Source organism: Acomys minous, assembly GCF_964271855.1.
Source record: "Acomys minous genome assembly, chromosome: 6".
In the NCBI taxonomy this organism is placed as follows: domain Eukaryota; kingdom Metazoa; phylum Chordata; class Mammalia; order Rodentia; family Muridae; genus Acomys; species Acomys minous.
In genome coordinates, this window is record NC_140487.1 from 60,204,725 (window position 1) to 60,224,767 (window position 20,043).

General features: G+C 50.9%; 1 protein-coding gene across 2 annotated transcripts in view; it reads right to left on the reverse strand.

Annotated features, from left to right (window-relative positions):
- Window positions 1–543: 543 nt before the first annotated feature.
- Window positions 544–20,043, reverse strand: part of ZNF862 (zinc finger protein 862) — a 37,635-nt gene continuing 18,135 nt past the window's right edge. For both annotated transcript variants that reach the window (XM_084785510.1, XM_084785511.1), the window contains exons 6-8: window positions 8,194–8,298; window positions 5,371–7,476; window positions 544–3,695 (exon numbers count right to left, since the gene is read on the reverse strand). In XM_084785510.1, coding sequence (XP_084641636.1) covers window positions 3,550–3,695; window positions 5,371–7,476; window positions 8,194–8,298 — 2,357 coding nt within the window. In that variant the 3' untranslated portion in view covers window positions 544–3,549. The remainder of the gene's footprint in view (window positions 3,696–5,370; window positions 7,477–8,193; window positions 8,299–20,043) is intronic.

The window sequence follows — 20,043 nt, forward strand, 5'->3', positions numbered from 1 at the left end:
GTACACCCACCTGCCCCCTTGAAGGCCAAGGAGGACTCCCCAGCACCACTGTGGGCTGCCTCTCCTAACTGTAGCTGCACAGCTCTGGCCCAGAAACAGTCACGCGTGCTGCTGCTTCCAGTAGCTCTTTAGTACCGCTGAAACCTACACAGGTGCGTGCAGATGCGACACGGCTGAGTTTCCCGGCCAGAGGTTTGGTGGTATCCCATCATCTGTGCCACTATGCTCCCTCCTGCCAGGAGAGCTGGTGGGGGACACCTGACCACTGAGCAGAGCTACAGAGGACACCCTGAAATGGTCCTTGGGAATTCTGTTGGGTGGTCACATGGCTTTGGCCCTCGCTGGTGGAAATGGGAGACTTGGAAGTCTGGCTTTGACATGAAGTCCTTTGATAGCTATAGTGTGCTGAAGAGTAGTGAGCATGGAACACACTTGATTCTAACCCTCAGGGTGAGCTTCACTCTCATTTCCATCTTCTCACACTCATGGGTAAAAACTTCTTGGCTCACTCAGGACTCAAAGGAGGAAACATAAAGACAGCGATAAAGTCAAACCTGCTTTACTCAAATAGCAGAAGTTAAGACTGGAACATGGTGGGGCTTTTTTCCTTTTTTAAAATTTTATTTATTTATTTATTCAGATTACATCTCAATTGTTATCCCGTCCCTTGTATCTACCCATTCGTCCCTCCCTTGGAACGTGGTTTTTAACTTAGTTTGTATATCCTTCAAACCAGGAGCCCGGAGCATCCTGGACCAGCCATCTTTGTTCCTGGCTACACGGATGCCAGTCTGAGGGAACTGGTGACCTCCATACTGTCCTGACCACTTAGCACACCGCACTTGCCCTTTGTAGTGGGTACAAGGTCTGGAGATGGCTACACTCTACTGTGGCCAGCTGGCCAGGGGCTGAGGTTCCTCACTCCCCCAAGTCTCTATCGCTACTGAAATCAAAGTGCTGAATACAATGCTGGCTACTTAGAACAGCAGTCCAGCAGGCACCAGTTATCAGGGAAGGGGAGGGATAACTGCAGGAAACATACAAGGAGAACAGGTAGGAGTCAGAGGCACATGGATCTCTATGAGTTCAAGGCCAGCCTTGCCTACACAGTAAGTTGCAGGGCAGGCGAGGCTACATAGAGACAGACAGGTGGAGTGGGGTGGGGGGGGGGGTCTAGCATGTAAAAATGCTGGGAAGGAGAGAGGCCAAGGCTGAGGCCACAGTGGCAGTGCCTCCTCCATCTCCCAAAGCCTGTTTTCCCAAGGCAAAACCAGATGTGCCCTATGAAATGCAGCCACCCCTAGGGGCACAGCAGGAGCCTGAGCACAAAGGCTGCCAGGTGACAGCAGCGCTCACCACGTGCCCACCTAGAGGGCCTAAACAAGAATGCGGCTTCCTTGTCTTGAGCTGGTAAAGGGGCACTAGGGAGTACTTGCTCCAGTCAGAAACAAAAACAAAAACTCCTTGAGTAGGCAAACACCCAGGCTAAATAGCCTGCTCTGTGCATTACAACCACGAAGTGTTTCTGGGCAGACTTAGCCTAGAATACAGCCTGCTCCACATCAGGTGACGTCATGGTGCTGGTGTGGGGAGGGCAGGGTGCTGCCCCACCTCGTAGCCACCTGAGTTCCCCAAACCTCATTCCAGAAACCATGCCTCCATCATTCACAGGACTGGCATCTTGCTGAGGGGGTTTTTAAAGCTGCCGTGGGGAGGCGCTTGCTGGAGCCATGTAGATGGAGACCTATACCTCACCCCTGACCTGGCAAATCCCTGCACTCTAAGACTGCCTGGGCCACCTCCTAGATCTAGAGCCAAACGCCTGTCTGCTCTTTTCCTGCAAGCCCCCAGGCTGGATGAGGGACTTTCTTGAGTGAGGAAAATAGTACACTCCACACCGAGGCTAAACGCTGAGGAGAGAGCCACGGGTCTGCATAACACTGAGGCACTTGGGTGCAGAATCTGGGGTTTTCAGCACCTGCTGGAAGGAGAGGGTACGTGACTCAGTCAGAAGCTGTGTGCTTAGGGCACAGAGGAGGCGCCTGCAGCAGATGGGCAGCAACCAAGGCTCCTACCCTTCAAAATGAGCGCGAGACAGAGGCAAGGAGCCCTTCATGGGGCAATTCTCCAACCTGGAGCCAAAGAAGGCAGAACCTGGACAGGTCCTCCCAACCAAACAGGCAACCACTGAGCCTGCAAGGCCAGGCTGCCCTGGAAGGGACAGAGCTTCAAGTCACAAGGAAAGGGAAAGTGGGGAAGGCACAAAGACCTAGCTTTACTGGAGGGCCTTCTACGAGGACGGAAGTGGCTATGAAGCCAGAGGACATCCATGAAGGTCCTGGGGAAGCTTCTGAGAAACTACAGCTGCTGGGGTCCAGGATCAGGAGCATTGAACAAGTCGTGGTGCTTCTGCGCAGTCTTCAGGGGGTTCTGCAGGACGGACACACGTGTCCCGTGGCCATCACGTGAGGACAGCACTCCCACCTGCAGCAGGACTCTAGTGGCAAAGCTGATAGGGTAGCTTCATCACTAAGGACAAGTGGAGGGCAGGAACGGCTAAGTGCTCTAGACAAGCCCGTCTTTCCAGGCCTTCGAGGCTCCCACTGAGTACGGCTATAGCTACAGGGAGCCAACAGCACTCGAATTCCCTGTGGCAAGCAATGAGGAGTGAAACTGAGGCTCAGAAAAGACGAAGGAGCCAGGCGTGGTGGCGCACGCCTTTAATCCCAGCACTCGGGAGGCAGAGGCAGGTAGGTCGCTGTGAGTTCAAGGGCAGCCTGGTCTACAAAGCGAGTCCAGGACAGCCAAGGCTACACAGAGAAACCCTATCTCAGAGGGAAAAAAAGAGAGAGAGAGGAAGGGATTAACCATAGGCACACTGTGCAGAAGGCCTTGACACCAGGCCTCCCTCTTCCCACCTCTCATGCATGCCTCAAGAAACTGTTTCTGGTACCACAGCAGTTCAGGGGTCGGGAGGGAATACCAGGCTCCCTTCAGAGGAAGCTTGTCTCGCTTTGGAGGAGCTGTGATGAGACTACCTTTCTCAGATGCTCTGTGCAAAGGATGTTGGTCTGTTTCATGCTAAAGGCACTGAGGGGCAGGGTCTCCTTGAGTCTACTGCATGACCCTCGGCAGTGGTCCCGAATGGCCAATGGCTGAAGCTTCTACAGCAGGCCAAAGGGCCTTCCTCATAGGCTACCTCCCATTGTGCCAGGGATGCAGAGAGCTGGGGTGCTCCTTTTACCTGACACCCCCACTTCCCACTTCTGCAAAGTCCTCCGCCCCTAGAATGTGTGGGGTAAACTCTCATGGCAGGATTCTTAGGGTGAAACACACTTGAGCTAAGTGCCTCTCTGGCATGCTGTTGCTCTGGGAGGCACTGAGGCTCCTTGAGGGCCTTCCTCCTTGGGGATGTCCGCTCAACCCTTTGTCACTGTCCACATTCTCAGCCCATAAGGTATTCTACCAAGGCAGCACAGGCTCTTCGGAGAGCCTCTCTCCATAATCAAGGGGCTCCCAAAGCCTTGTCCAGGCCACTTGTCTTCGGGATTACGGAGCCTTTGAGATGGTGCAGGAACCTTCACCATGTGATCCTTCTAAACCTCGCAGCTCCCCAGACGGTGTGATGGATGTCTTCGGGGTCACAGAATCCTCCTTACGAAGTGCTACCATTCCCTCCTTCCTGAGCCCTGTATCTGTGGAGGAGAAAATGGTTAAGTACACCGAGTGGAGCTGAGTGCCTTCCCTCGCCCCGCGTCTAGGTGTGGTAAAGGCAACATTCAGAACCGGCCATGCTGGTCAGCCCTGGATCCTGCACTACTCACCTGTCTGTTCTGCTTGGTCGCCCCCCTCCCAATCGCACTCCCCAGGATTGGGATGGGGGGGCTTTGTCCTAGGTGGCATCTGGACAGTCTGGAGGTCCCTTTGGTTGCCACATACTGGTATTCCAGAAGGGAATTTATGAATTAGAGGCCAGGGACCTGCAAACATCCATTGCACAGGAGCCCACTGCAGAGAGTTATGGGGCTTTGAATGTCCATAGGCTGGGGTGGTGGCAATGTCACACACAGCCTGCTAGTGTTCCCATTTGCTTCCTTGCGGTGCCACTCTCCTCAGCCCCATGGAGAGGACCGCTTGCCCCAAGCATTGCTGGCAGCTTTTCCTCCCTCACCCCTGTGCAGGGCTCAGACTCTGAGGTCCCCCTTGGCTATCACAGAGAAGTAGGCACATCTACATCCTGTCCACTGTGGTGCCAGGGCCATCAAGGCCATAAGAGTGGGAGCAGTAGGAAGGTGACCGGCTGGAAAAGTGGTAAGGGACAAACCCTCTCTGTCCCTGCTGAGCTGTGTGGAGAACCCTCAGGAATGACGGGCTTTGGTCTCCATGGGGACTGGAGGAGAGGGGAGTTTCCCATTGGGCTATCAGTGCTTTGCCCACCGCACCCTCGGGCTGGCGGCTAGCAGAAGGCTCCCCGTCTGTTTTCAGGCTCCCCTGTTCCAGGGACTCCCAGGTGAGACACCTCTCCACACCACTTTCTTCATAGCCACCCTGACCCTGACTGCTCTCTTCTCTCCAGAAACCCCCGCTGCCTGGCTCAAAGTCAACCCACTCCAGCTTAGAACCCGACACCATCCCTGCCGGTCGTCTCCAGCCCTTGGATTTCATTTCCAGCAGCGGGCTTCATCTTCGCACCGTGTGCCCTACCGCTCGGATGCTGTGTGCTCACTCACTCCTAGATCAGTCACGGGACACTGGCTGGCAGGGGCGCTAGACCGAGAACGGGGGTTGGGGGTGGGGGTGGGGGAATATGACGACTCCGGGGTTTGCAGGTTCTTTACGTGTGCCTGCTGTCCTGACCCTGCGCCAGGTCTAGCTGAGTCACATATTCTTCCGGGACAGATCTTCTGTCTCCAGTTCTTCCCTGCAAGTGGCTCTGCGGGGAAGAACTGGGGACACACATCTCCTGCTTCCTTCAGTCCCTATGGAGACCAAAGCCCGCCACTCCTGAGAGTTCTCCACCCTGCTCAGCAGGGACAGAGAGGGTTTGTCCCGTTCCCCTTTTCCAGCTGGTCACCTTCCTGCTGCTACTGTTGTGTGTGTGTGTGTGTGTGTGTGTGTGTGTGTGTGTGTGTGTGTGTGTTTCCTCTGAGCCTGTGGTCCTTGGCAGTGGCCCTGAATATTGGGGTGACTGAGGCTCTGAGGGGAGACTGATGGCCCCAGCACTACAATAGACAGAAGTAGGTGTGTCTCTCGAGCCCTAGGCAATACTCCACAGGTCCCTCCTTCGACTTGCTCAGACTGGCTCAACTGCGGGACCAGGGATATAAGGGGTCCCTCTTGTTTCCCACACTAAGGATTTCCTGCACTTACTGGCATGGGAGCAGGCAGAGGCATAGGTGTGGCTGAAGCGTCGTCCTGAAGAGGTCAGGTACCAGTACAGGATGGCTGGCTGGGGGTCGTAGTCTGTCACCGCCACGCCGTTCACTGCCGTCATCATGAGTGTGTTGAGCACCTCACTGGACAGCTTGGTCCTCTCGTCGGTCCTGATCCTGCTCATGGCCTTAAATCCCCGTTCGCAGCAGGAGGCAGAGATGGGCACACTGACCACCACAGCTACCAGCTGGCTCAGCAGCGGGAACCGGCAGCGCTGAGTCAGGGCGCTCTTACACAGCGCGGAGAACGGAAGGTTCCGGGCAGCTGCTTTCAAGCTCAGCCACTCCTTCAGCAGCGCTTCCTCGCTGTACCCCACAGGGAGGGAAAGCTCAAAATACCTGGCAAGGCTGAGAATGGCATCATTCCCAAAGCAGGCCAGCTCTGTCTCACTAGGCCAGGCCGTGGTGTCTAACACCTCCATGGCCTTGAGCTGCGTGGGGCGGTCTGTGTCAAACCTCTGCTGGAGGAACTCGACTCCGGTCAGGATCGTCCTCTCCCGGTCTGCCTGGAACCGCTGCTCTGCCATCTCCACTCTGTCCAGGAAGATGCCATGGAACCGCCCGTCCTGGAAGCCAGCGCTGAACTCCTCTTCTTTAGGCCCTGCCTGCTGGCGGAGACTCTCCAGTGCCACATAGGCATGCCCCAGGGTAGAATTCAGCTCTGTGACCAGCGCGAGCTCCTTCCGGCATACCTCAGACAGGGGCTTGTAGATACTCAGGAAATCCAAAAGGAAGTGGCAGAACTTGACAAGATGGAAGGCCCTCATCAGTTTCAACATGCCTTTGGCCCTCTGCCCACTCTGGCCCCCGGCCTCCACCACACTCTGGAGGTGCCTAGCCAGGGCGGGCCAGCTCACGACGAACGTGTTCAGAGTGCGCCTTTTGCTGGCCACCCACCTGACAGCACTCAAGTCCTTCAGGCGGAGGATTTCCTGCTCCAGCGGGGCTGCGACGGCCTGCAGCTCGCTGAGCCTCTTGTTGGAGGACTGGTAAAACTTGAAGACGGTCCGGATGTGCCGGTCACACTTTCTCACCAGACCGATGCTCCCACAGGCGTCCACCACAGCCACGTGCAGCCGGTGGGCCACGCTGTGCACAGGCAGCAGCCGGGGGACGATCTCTTGGAACTTTTCCACGAGGCCTCCCTTGCAGCTCAGCATGGCAGACCCGTCAGTCCCCAGACCCACCACCCAGCCGGGCTTCCGGAAAGGGATATCCAGTTCATCCAGGGCGGCGATGACGGTCTCGAAGTACCCGTCCACTGTCTCTCGGGAGAGCGGGGCCAGGGTGATGTATGACTCCTTCACCGCCATCTGCTTCAGGTAGCGCATGTAGATCCCCACGCAGGCCGGGTTGGAGGAGTCCGTGCAGCTGTCCAATAGCAGGCTCACACACGGGGAGTTCCGGACGTCTCTTAGGATCTCCTTCTTCAGAGTCTCGGAGATACACTTGATGAACTGGGTGCACGCGGTGCGATTCCGGTACTTGCCTAACAGTGTGGTGCCAGTGTTCTGGACGAGTCGCAGGACCTTCTCGAAGTCATTCAGAGGCCTGGAGTGGTAGGCGATGGAGTAGGCGGCGTTGAAGAAGTGCTCCATGCTGGCCATGAGGTCACTGGAAATCTCTGGGCTGAGGGTAGGCTCAGGGCTGTCGCCCCTGACCTCCACGGTGTTGACACACAGCTTGTGCGCCTTGCTGACCTCATGGTATTTTAAAGTTTCCACTTTGAAGGGCCCAGAGTAACCTTGGACCAGGCGGGAGGCCTTGTCGTGGAGAGTTGGTCTTTCTTTGCAAACAGAGCAGAACAGCTTGGTCTCTATGGAGTCCATGATTAGCCAGGGAAACTGCCTAAACCATGACCTCTGAATGGAACGGGGTCTGTATGTCCTCTTGACGTTCCCAGGTCTGTCTACTTCTCCCTCACACGTGCTGGGAGGGCGGTGCGAGCTCCGTGTCTCCACAGGGGCTGGGAGTAAGATGGAATCTGTAGCTGAAGCCTGGGTTTTGATGTTGGCTTCTCTTACTGCCGCTGTCTTCTTTTTCCCTTTGAAGAAATTAAATTACACTTGGTTTTTTGGTTCCAAGCTCTGTGGTACCAGCTAAGACATCTGCATCAAGTAAGTGTGTCCCTTGTGCAAAGCAGGGAAGCTGAACACACTCCCTCCTTGTGGAGATCGCGGCTGGCCTCTACGGGCCCTCCCCAGCGAGTGTGAAGGCCAGCCTGGCTCCCTGAAGAAGAGGCAGACCAACAACAGGCAACTTCAGCCTTCTCATGAGGCTTCACAGACAAGTGAGGTTCAACCCAAGCACCTTCATTTTCTCGTGAGCCTCAGAAAGGACATTAAGACTCACAGAGTGGCTCCTGGCCAGTGAGTTAGGCCTGGGGTGTGAAAACATGTAGTTCTCATGGGCCACAGAGCTGTCACTGCTCTCCAGGAGAGAAGGAGAGGAGAGCAGCTCTCAGAGAGGTGGGGGGGGGGGTGCCCCCACTGCTCTTCTCCAGTGTCTCCTGGGTGTCTCCCCACATCAGCTCTGCCACGATCCCATCAGCAAGCGCTTCTGCTCAGTTGAGGACCTGATTACTTCTCTACTGTCCCGGTGGCCTGCACAGTTCTATAATCTCAGGTACGGCTAGTTCCTTACTCATCTTTGTCTGCCTGTGGCCTCGTAACACAAGAGGTCCAGCATAAGTGTGGCTGCACTTGGGTTGTGTGGCTTCTCCTAGCTACATGTGTCCAGACCTTGACGGAGCTTTACTCACCTAGGGGGGGACTTTTCCCGGATGTTAGCCCATTGGGGTCCCTGATCCAGGGTGCAGCTCTCCGTTCCAGTTTTGTGATCAGGTCTGGCTTGGCAGCGGGAGGCTCTGTTGCAGAAATGAAGAGTCAGACTAACAGTGGGCTGGCAGAGCCCGTGGCCCGCCCATAAGCTAGATCTGACCCTGCAGTGTACAGGCACGACGGGGTTCTGTCCTTGGTAAAGGACTACTCCTGCAGCCAGGCATGGGAACCAGGAGCCAGTGAGATGCTTCTAGAAAGAGTCAGGGCTGGGGGGGGGGGGGGGGGGGAAGGGGTTGAAACAGAGAATAAAAGAAAAGGAGGAAGATGCAGGGTTGCAATACAAAGGCCTACGCAAGAGGCCGAAGTTGCCAAAGCAGCTGGCTGTGCTTGCGCCCACCCCATATACCCTCAGCGGCTTTCCTTCAGGGGCTGGCTGATAGATTTGAGTGAAAAGCTTCTGTCAATGTCTACCATTTGCAATGGGGCCTGAGACATGATCAGGAGCGTTATGCACTACTTCTTACTTCACTTTACAAATGCTTTCTTCTTTAACGTAAAGTCCGTTACTATCTCCTTGCATGCTTTTGCACATCTGCGAGGGTGTGCAAACAAGGGTCAGCAAGGTAGATGAGCAGGTAAAGGCGCTTGCCACTACACTTGATGACCTGAGTTCAAACTCCCCAGCAACCATAGGGTGGCAGAAGAGAAAATATTCCCACAAGTTGTTCTCTGACCTGTACATACATGCCATGGCATGCATGTGCCTTCACCCACACATACACATACACACACACACATACATATACACACACACATACACACATACATACACACACATACACATACATACACATACATATACATACATATACACACACACATACACACATACAAACACACACACAATGTTTAAAACACATAGAAGTAACTAGTGGCCCTGGCAAGGTGGACTTCTGTGAGTTCGAGGCCAGCCTGGTTTACAAAGTGAGTCCAGGACAGCCAAAGTAACACAGAGACAAAAATGAAATAAATAAACAAACAAACAAATAAGAAGTAACTAGTAGTTTTGCATGCTTCTGGGAGGAACTACTGAAGGGGTGTTTATCTTTTGGATCACTTGAATATTCATATGCACATGGATATTTGTGTGTATCTACATGTTTACTTTTAATAACAACTAAGTAGGTAAACGATTACAATGTGGCAGGCTGAGTGGGAGGGGGGGGTCCTTGAATGGCTTTAAAAGGAAGGTGAAGGACTAAGTAAAGGCACAGGCCAGAGCACCACTGTGTTAGACACAGCAGGAGACAGAAGATTCATAGGACTGCACCACAAGGGAAGGCCAGGGGGCCTGCAGCCCAGAACACCAGGCTAATTCAGAATCACAGCCCTGGTGGGCAAGACTAGGGTGGGGGCCGGGGGTCATCAGTGGGCAAGACTGGGATGGGGTGTCAGGGGGTCATCAGTGGGCAAGACTGGGATGGGGTGTCAGGGGGTCATCAGTGGGCGAGACTGGGGTGGGGGCTAGGGGTCATCAGTGGGTGAGACTGAGGTAGAGAGTCAGGGGTCATCAGTGGGTAAGACTAGGGTGGGATTCAGGGGTCATCAGTGGGTGAGACTGAGGTGGAAAGTCAGGGGTCATCAGTGGGTGAGACTGGGGTGGAGAGTCAGGGGTCATCAGTGGGTGAGACTGGGGTGGAGAGTCAGGGGTCATCAGTGGGTGAGACTGGGGTGGAGAGTCAGGGGGTCATCAGTGGGTGAGACTGGGGTGGAGAGTCAGGGGGTCATCAGTGGGTGAGACTGGGGTGGAGAGTCAGGGGGTCATCAGTGGGTGAGACTGGGGTGGAGAGTCAGGGGTCATCAGTGGGTGAGACTGGGGTGGAGAGTCAGGGGTCATCAGTGGGTGAGACTGAGGTGGAGAGTCAGGGGTCATCAGTGGGTGAGACTGAGGTGGAGTGTCAGGGGTCATCAGTGGGTCAGGAATAAACAGCAGAGACATGACCAATGCTCGCTCACAGACCTAGAAGGCCCCTGTGGCTGGCTCTCCCAGGAACCCAGGAAACAGCCCCATGTCAGGGGAAGGAGAAGAGAGACTGAGTACACTGGAAAAGCTTCCAAGAGAAGCTCCAGGCCCCAGGACCTGAAAAGCGAAGGAGAGTGGTGCTGAAAGCAAAGTTTTTTCATTCATAGGCTCAGGGGTGCGCGGTTAGACATCGAGCACCCTGGATGGGCTTGGACTTTCTATACCAGTGACTGAAAGGTATGGTGGTGTGTGTGTGTGTGTGTGTACGTGTACGCATGCACCTACACGCGTGCACAGAGCTGAAACTGTCATCTCTTTCCCTCCAAACACTAATGTATACTGACTTTTTAGTCTCTTCTATGACACACTCAAGTTACAGCTGGTTTTTTTTAAAAAAGATTTATTTATTTTATTTATTGCATATGAGTGCTTTATCCGCAGAAGAGGGTATCAGATCACATTATAGATGGCTGTGAGCCACCATGTGGTTTCTGGGAATTGAACTCAGGACCTCTGAAAGAGCAGGCGGCGCTCTTAACCACTGAGCCATCTCTCCAGCCCCTACAGCTGGTTCTTACAGTGTCACCTGTCCTTCAATTATTCCAGTCTTGTAGAGTGTTTCCTGTTGGCTTTTAAGGCTTTGCTTTTCTTTTTATTTGATTTACTATTATTAGCTATTATTATTACTATTTATTTTGAAATAGAGTCTATATAGCCGTGGCTGTCCTGCAATTCACTATGTAGAAGACTAAGCTGGCCTCAAACTCACAGAGATCAGCCTGCCTCTGCCTCTTAGAGTGATCGGATTAAAGGTGTGTGCTACCACACCCAGCGAGGTTTTGTTTTTAAATAGGAATAAATTTAGAAAACAATGGTTTAAGAAAAACCTCCCATATGAAAACAGAAAGTACTAGAAAAATCTAGAAGTACTAGAAAAGTACTAGAAGGTCTAGAGACACCACAGGGAGCAAATGGAAGCGTAAGACAGGAACTAAGAACTAATACTGGGGGACTGTGATAGGGCTCAACACTTAGGATGGCTCCCTGCTCCTCTAGAGGACCACATTCGGTTTCCAGAACCCACGCTGGCAGCTTACAACTGCCCCTAAGTCCAGCTCCCAGAGATGTGAACCTCTTCTGATCTCTGTGAGTACCGCTGCACACATGGCAGACATGCACAAACATACACATAAATCAAAGTTGTATGCCTAAGGGTGCTTCGTCTACATGCTTGTCTGTACACCACGTGTACACCTGGCGTCCTCAGAGGCCTTAGGACTGGAGTTACAGAAATGTGAGCCACCACATGGGTGCCGGGAATCAAACCCAGCCCTCTGGAAGAGCAGCCAGTATTCTTAATCCTGAGCCCTCTCTTCAGCCCCTCAATTTCTTCTTTTTTTTTTTTTAAGTTATTTATTTATTAATTATACAGTGTTCTGCCTGCACACCAGAAGAGGGCACAAGATCTCATTGTAGATGGCTGTGAGCCACCATGGAGTTGCTGGGAATTGAACTCAGGACCTTTGGAAGAACAGGCAGTGCTCTTAACCACTGAGCATCTATTCAGCCCACCAATTTTTTTTTCTTAAAAAAGGACTTCAAGAAAAAGAATTAACACTGACGGTAAGAAAGCCATGATGGTGCTAAAGGCAAGAAGAAAGCAGGCTCAGAAACAATTGCAAAAACAGAAAAATCCAAAATAAAACAAAGCCCTGAATTGTTGGCAAATAAAATGAAGATATCTGCCTGAAAGTTATTAAAAAAAAAAAAAAGCAGAAAGTGAGAAAAATAAACCAGAGTCCAAGTCTAGGAAGTATGTGATTAACAAAAGAGTTCTGAGGGGGAAAAAAGAAGAGAGAAGCAGTCACTGAGGAAACTGCAGGACATTGTCCCTAGCTACAAAGGTGGCAGGGGAGCCACAGACACACAGTAACAAGACCCACTGCAGGCACAGCAGGAAATGCTTCAGTACACTGGAATACAATGTCAAAAGGAAGTTTTACTTTTCGTTATGCGCATGGCTGGGTTGGAATGTGTGTGCATGAGTGACCAGAGGCGTCAGGTGCCGGGCTGGAGCTATAGGCAGTTGTGAGTGCCAGATGTGAGGCCTCTGCAAAAGCAGCTGAGTCTCCGAAGTGCTGAGCTGTCTTTCCAGCCTCTGCTGGGACAGATTTTAAAAGCTCTCAAAGGAGAAAGGATACATCGCGGCCAAAGGCTTAGGAACGAGCGGAGTACTCCGTTTCTCTGCAGCACCACCAGACCAACACTTTCAGCTTGGGACCCAGCCAGCCTAGGACATGGTTTCTATCTGGAATTTCGCACCCACCAAAGCATCACTCAATCGTGTAGGTACCATGACGGTGCCTGCATATCTGCAGTGTCCAGAGGCAGGCGGATCTCTGTGAGCTCGAGGCCAGCCTGGTCTACAAAGAGTCCAGGACAGCCAGGGCTGTGACACAGAGAAACCCTGTCTCAAAAAGAAAAACAAAAGAACACAGAAGCTTTTGCATCTAGCATTGGTTAGGAGGCTACTAGAAGATGTGTCCAGTAAAATGTCCACAGAAGGGACAGACCCAGGAAGCAGGAAGGTGACGAAGTGATGAAGGAGACTAAGCCACAGCTATGTGACAGGCCAAGTAACTAGTTTGGTAATTGGTTTAGATGGAGCAAGGAGGCCCAAGAGGAAAGTGCTCAGATGACGAATGAAGCCAACAGGCCTCAGGTGTTTGACCACAGGGAAAGACATCAGAGGAGTTTCTTAGCACCACTGGAGAGTTTGGGACGAATCAAGAGAATACCAAAAAACTACCCAAATTTTGAAAAAATCCCATTTCCAGGATGAAAAGATTCTACCGGGAAGGACACAGCACAGTGCAGCTCTCAGCAGTAAATCACACACAAGCACAATTAGACAGATGACTTACGGTGACGTAACCATAAAAGCGTGCTCTACCTGTTCTGAGAGGATGTGAGGGAGAGGAGTGGGCCTGGGTGGCGTAAGAGACTATGTCTTCATCTTCCACAGTAGGAATCACTAGGGAACATCTAAAATTAAACCAGGAAGAGCAGTGAACACATGCAACACGGTGCTATTTGGACTGAAGTCACCAAATATGAGGCCCAGGGCCAGGAAGATGGCTCAGCAGATGCTTGTCCCCAAGCATGATACCCTGGGCTCAGTTCCTGAGACCTATATAAGTGGGCTGAGAGGAGCAAACCCCCTCAAGCTGTCCTCTGACTGGCAGGCACACACCCGCATACATGCACGCATAGAGAATAAATTCTAAATAAATAAAATAGAATTCTAAAGGGGTTGAAATGGAGTTGTGTTGCTTCTACCAGGGCAGCAAGGCCCCCACTAGACACCATAGGATGACAGATAAAAACCCAGTGCTCGATTTGGGGTTCTTCTTTTGGAGTTAGCCAGTGAGGTACCATAGACCCCCTGCCCCCCAGCTATCACAGAACATTGCCAACAATCTGACTGCCCTCCAGAACGTGACAGTGAGACCCTACTGCTGAATACATCACGTACTTGGGTCATCGAACATGGAGAAAACAAGCTGGTGCTGCTGACCCGGAAGCTGTATCCTTCCCTACTGGTTAGCACTCAGCGCTGGAAGGTGCTATGTGTGGGTGATCACCAGTTGTACCCATTGTGAACCCTGCAATGTACAGTAGCATCTAGCTTGGCAAGACATGCCCACTGGTGCAATAGCAAGACAAATAAATGTCGTGGGAGTAACCAACCACTTTCTGACTAGGTTTAACAGTACTTCGTAAGACAGACTCTACACCTGACACCATTACTGAGGCCAGGAACCTGTGGCTAGATGCATCACAGGCCCTAGGGGAGAACAGAGTATTTAACAAACTGCTAATGACTTCTCAAAATGCCCATAGATTAGCGCATCTCTCAACGCTCATCAGAGAAGCCTCTTTCTTCAGTAGATGGTGATACAGGAGACCCACAGCTGGTCAAGTGCTGTGGAGTGCTCAGCCCTAAGTGGGACACACCTATAGCCCACACCCCCTCCCAGGGCTCAGGGATCAGTGCAGAAGAAAGGGAGGGAAGATTGGAAGAGCCACCGTTCTCCGGACACAACAGGGCAGCTGCACATATGAACTAAAGAATGGTGTGACAGCACGCTCACAACCCGAGCAAACTCAAGGCAGACAAAGAGCCAAGCACTGGGAGGTGAGGCGGACGCAATTGATGACAGCTGGAAAAAGGGGAGGTGTAGCCCCAGTAGGCTGACCGCACTCAAGTGAAAGACCATACATCTAAGAGCATAAATTAGACTCAGTGAGGTTTTGTTTGATTTTTTTTTTAACAACACAAAGTTGCTTGGGTAAGAAAGAGGGTGTCAATCTGGAAGAAGTTAGGGAGAAAGGTGAATATAATCAAAATATAGTGTACAAAGTTATCAATTAACTAATTTTTAAAAACAGGTACAGGTCACCTGCCATTCTAAAGCAGGGTCATGGCACAAACGCAGAAAGCCAAAGGCGAAGGAGCCAAAGAGCTGCCGCCGAAAAGCTCAGGAAGCTAGGTGTTTGCTAAGAGATATTTATGGGGGGGGTTAGTGGGGGAGTGGGGGGTAAGGGGGGTGGGGGCAGCTGTGAAATGACCATGAGCCCCTCCCCCTGCTACAGGGAAGATGGGAGCTGTACTACCACCCTTCTCCCTGTGGCTGTGGGGCTGGTCAGAGGAACAGCTGAGGGTGCTGCTTGGCTAATGGCCACCAAGAAAAACCAACTCCTCAGTTCCACACAAAGGACTCTGCCACCAGGAGAATGAGCCTGCGGCCCTTCCTCCTCGGGTCCTCTGAGGCGGAGCCTCTAGGGCCAGTACCTTGCTTCTGGGCCCATGAGAAGCAAATAGGGAAGCCAGTTGAGCTCACATGGCCTTCTGACCTGAAGAACCTCAAGACAATAAAGACTTCTGATCCTTTCTGGCTACTCTCACTGCCAAGGTGGCAGGGTCCACCCCAAATTCAGATCTAAAAGAAGTACTGTGGCCCTGGCTTGTTCCTTGCCCTCTAGCTCCAGGCTGCCCTACCCTGAAGGCACAGTCCTGTGAGCAGCTCTGGAGAGGCGGCCCTCTGGCTTCCCCGTGGTGACCCTAACATCCCTACTTACCTACTAGACAAAGCTCTCTGGAGCCAGAGGCAAGCAGATCTCTGTGAGTTCGAGGCCAGAGTGAGTGCCAGGCCAGCCAGAGCTACACAGAGAAACTCTGTCTTGGAAAACCAAAAACAAACAAACAACAACAACAAAAACAAAAACAAAACTTGTTCAGGGGTAGGCACTGCTCACCTGAAGTAAATGACCTAACAGCTTAGCACACATTATCTTCTTTACTAGTGAAAGTCCTAGGTTCGGCTAAGGGGCTGGGGACGCTGGGGAGTGTTTGTCCAGTATGCACGAAGTACTGGGTTCAATCCCCCTGCATGACACAAACCCGGTGTGGCGGGGCATGCCTAGTCTTAGCACCTAGGAGGTAAGGCAGGAGGAGTGAAGTTCAATGTCATCTTCAGCTATACAGTGAAATTGGGGCCAGCCTGAAAATCAGGAGACCCTGTCTCAAACAACCAAACCAACCAAACCAGACCAAAAGGAAACAAAAAGTCTAGGTCAGAGCCAGGTAAGAGAAGAAAAGAGAGAAGGGAGTGGGATGGATAGTTGTAACAGAAAGAGCCAGGCTGAGCTTTTTCTTTTTTCTTTTTCTTTTCTTTTCTTTTCTTTTTTTTTTTTTTTTTTGAGACAGAGATTCTCTGTGTATCCCTGGCTGTCCTGGAACTTACTCTGTAGACCAGGCTAGCCTCAAACTCGCAGAGATCCACCTACCTCTCATCCCCCGAGCACTGGGATTACAGGCATACACTACCACACTTTCTTTCACAGTCTCGGGTTGGCCTTTCAAACCTTTTGTTTTGTTTTGTTTTGTTTGTTTGTTTGTTGTTTTTTCAGACAGGGTTTCTTTGTGTAGCCTTGACTGTCCTGGACTCCCTTTGTAGACCAGGCTGGCCTCGAATTCACAGCGCTCTGCCTTGCCTCTGCTTCCTGAGTGCTGGGATTAGAGGCGTGCACCACCACTGCCCGGCAGCCTTTCAAACCTTTGATCCTTCTCCCTCAGCCTTCTGAGTCCTAGGATTACAGGCATACACCACCATGCCCAGTGACAAATTTTAGTTTCTTAACAGTTAAATGTAAATTAGGCTGGGTGGTGATGGAGCATTTAATCCCAGCACTTGGGAGGCAGAGGCAGGCGGATCGCTGTGAGTTCAAGGCCAGCCTGGTCTACAAAGTGAGTGCAGCACAGCCAAGGCTACACAGAGAAACCCTGTCTGAGAAAGAGAGAGAGAGAGAGAGAGAGAGAGAGAGAGAGAGAGAGAGAGAGAGAGAGAGACTCTATCTCAAATGTAAATTAGATCTCTAGATGTTTTGTTGGCAGGAAGCAAGAGACGTCATCAAACAATCAAACATGATCAAAGTGAGAAAGCAGAATGCAGAACATGGAAACACGGGGGCAGCTGGGTATTCTGCAGAGTGACAAACAAGACGGCTCTAAATGAGTGAATCCAAAATGAAAGACTAACAGGAAGTGCTGAAAGCGAAGCAGGCTGTAGGCAGAACTCAGCTAGAGTACCTGCCTAGTGTGCACCAGGCCCTGGGGTCCATCCCAAAAGCCATGAAGAACCAAACAGAACCAAGCCCTTTTCTCTATGGGAAGATGACCACCATCTGTAGGCTCAGCACCGTTGGAACAGCCAGGTACTTGTGACAGGTGAGTACATGGGACAGGTGGGTGGCTGTAACCAGAAATCCACATCTGCTGAAAAGCTCTGAGCCGTCCAACTGCTAAATGGATGGAAATTTGTAGAAAGGAATCTCTTGTGAAGGTATGGAAGCATTGCCTATCAATAAAAAAAAAATATATATATATACACACATATATATATTTTAAACCTATGGCCTATAGAAAAGGGTAGAATAGAAGGTGGGACATCAGGTAGGCAGAAAGGATTCTGGGATGGAGCCAGGCACAGAGATTTATCCGGGAAGATGTGAGGAGGACATATGCATGGCACCTGAGCAGAGGTAACCAGCCACGTGGCAGAATGCAGATTAGTAGAAATGTATTATTTTAAGTTATGAGCTAGTCAGAGAAGAGCCTAGCTATATGGCCTAGGTATTTGTAAACACAGTTTAGGTCTCACAAGTCTTTATTCTGGGCTTAGGGCCAGGAGGAAAAAAAAAAATCACAGCAGAAATTAGTATTAAACTTGATTGCACTAAAATGAGATGTCTGTTTGAAAACAGGTCAAGGGCTGGGGATGTAGCTCAGCGGTTGTGCTGGCTAGTTTTATGTCAACTTGACACAAGCTGGAGTCATCAGAGGAGAGAGGCTCAGTTGAGAAGATGCCTCCATAAGCTCGAGCTATAGGTAAGCCTGTAGGGCATTTTCTTAATTCATGTTTGATGGGGGAGGGCCCAGCACATTGTGGGTGTTGCCATCTCTAGGCTGGTGGTCTTGGGTTTTATAAAAAATCAGGCTGAGCAAGCCATGGGGAGCAAGCCAGTGAGTAGCACCCCTCCATGCCCTGTGCATCAGCTCCTGCCTCCAGGTTCCTGCCCTGCTTGAGTTCCTGTCCTGACTTCCCTTGATGATGGACTGTGTGTGGTAATGTAATCCGATCCTTCCTCTTCCAGTTGCTTTGGTCATGGCGTTTCATCGCAGCATGAGAGACCCTAAGACAACCACCGTCTTAGTTAGGGTTAGTATTGCTGTGATGAGAAACCATGATCAGCTCAACCTTTCTAAAGGAGAACATTTCACTGGGGCTGGCTTACAGTTCAGATATTTAGTCCACTAATTGTCACAGCAGGAAGCATGGCATCACGCAGGCAGACAGGTGCTATAGAGGTAGCTGAAAGTTCTACATCCGGAACAAGAGGCAGCAAGAAGAGTGACACTGGCCCTCCCTTGAACACTTGCAACCTCAAAGCCCACCCTCAGTGACAGATTTCCTCCAACAAGGCCATACACCTCCTAAGAGTACCCCTCCCTGTGAGCCTGGGGGGTGCCCATTTTCAGTCAAACCACCACGGTGGGAAAGCAACTGCCTAGAAGGAGTGGAGCCTCCAGTCTCATCCTTAGCATTACAAACCGAAATAAAAGCCAGATTCAAGATAACAAACTCTGAGATGACATTTTCACCACTTTAACTCTATAATTATCTTTCCCATTATAAACTCTGAGAAGAAGCAGTTGGGAAGGGGAAGGGAATAAAGAACAGATGGAAACATGTGGCCCAAATGCGCTGCAGAGGGACGTCCATCCACTGCTCACTAAGGTGACAGAACCAACAGTGATCTATCTCCAGGGAAGATGTGACCCAGCCAGACCAACTATTAGCTACCCACAAAAGCTGTGGGGTACAAAACGAAAAGACCGAATCTTACACTCCTTGAACTTTTAAATGACCTTATCTTATGCATGGCATCATCATTTTAGTACCAATGTGATGAACACAAATGTGCCAACTCAAAGAAAGGGAGTCCAACTAGTTAACAACATACAAATTAAGGATTTTTATCTGAGCCCAATGTACACTCAGTAGACAAAACAGTAGGCCTCACTTTGGACATTTACCATATAAATTACTACAATCTGGGGGCTGTTCTCATATGGAAAATATTACTGCCTACTTGCAGAATTGGTTTAAATATGACATCAAACACACAGAAGGCTTTCAACATAGGGCCAGTCCTTGGCAGACATTCAGGCCACAGTAAAAACAACTGCTGTTACTTCCAGACATAAGAATTGAGGGGGAAAAAAACTTAATTAAAAAAAAAAAGAAAAACTAGGACACACTCCCATGTATGAAGATCGTACTACTTTGAGATAAGATATAAGGAACAGGTTTAAAAAATTAAAAGAACGCCCAGCGTAGTGGCACACGCCTTTAATCCCAGCACTTGGGAGGCAGAAGCAGGTGGATTGCTGTGAGTTCGAGGCCAGCCTGGTCTACAAAGCGAGTCCAGGACAGCCAAGGCCACACAAAAAAAACCCTGTCTCAAAAAAACCAAATAAATAAATAATAAAAGATAGGTGGGCTCGGTGGCTTATGCATGTAATCCCAACCCTCTGGGAGGCCGAGGCAGGCAAAACTCTGTGAGTTCAAGGCCAGCCTGGTCTACAAAGTAAGTCCAGGACAGCCAGAGCTACACAGAGAAACCCCGTCTCAAAAAAACAAAAACAAACAAACAAACAAACAAAAAGATTATGCAAAACTCTAGAAGCAAACTGCTTTGCTACTGAAGGCTACTTAAAAAAAAGAAAAGCCAGAGCTGGAGAGATGGATCAGGGGTTAAGAGCAGTGGCTGCTCTTCCAGAGGTCCTGAGTTCAATTCCCAACAACCACATGGTGGCTCACGACCATCTACAATGAGATCTGGTGCCCTCTTCTGGCATGCAGGTGTACATGCAGGCAAAACACTATATGTGTAAGAAATAAATAAATTTTAAGAAAGAAAGAAAGGCCAGCTGCTTAAAGTGAGTATGTAATTATTGTATTTCCTTGTCTGAGACAAGGTCTTACTCTGTAACCCTGGCTGGCCTCAAACTTACAGTGAGCCTCCTGCCTCAGCTTCCTGCCCAGCTTGCACACAATTCTTATAAATGAATTTCCCCTGGACCTTGCTTCCTGCAGTACAGCTGTGGTGCTGATGTTATGAAAGCACAGCACATTCACAGGCCCCCAGACCTCTGTCACCATAAGATGACGATTACTTAAGT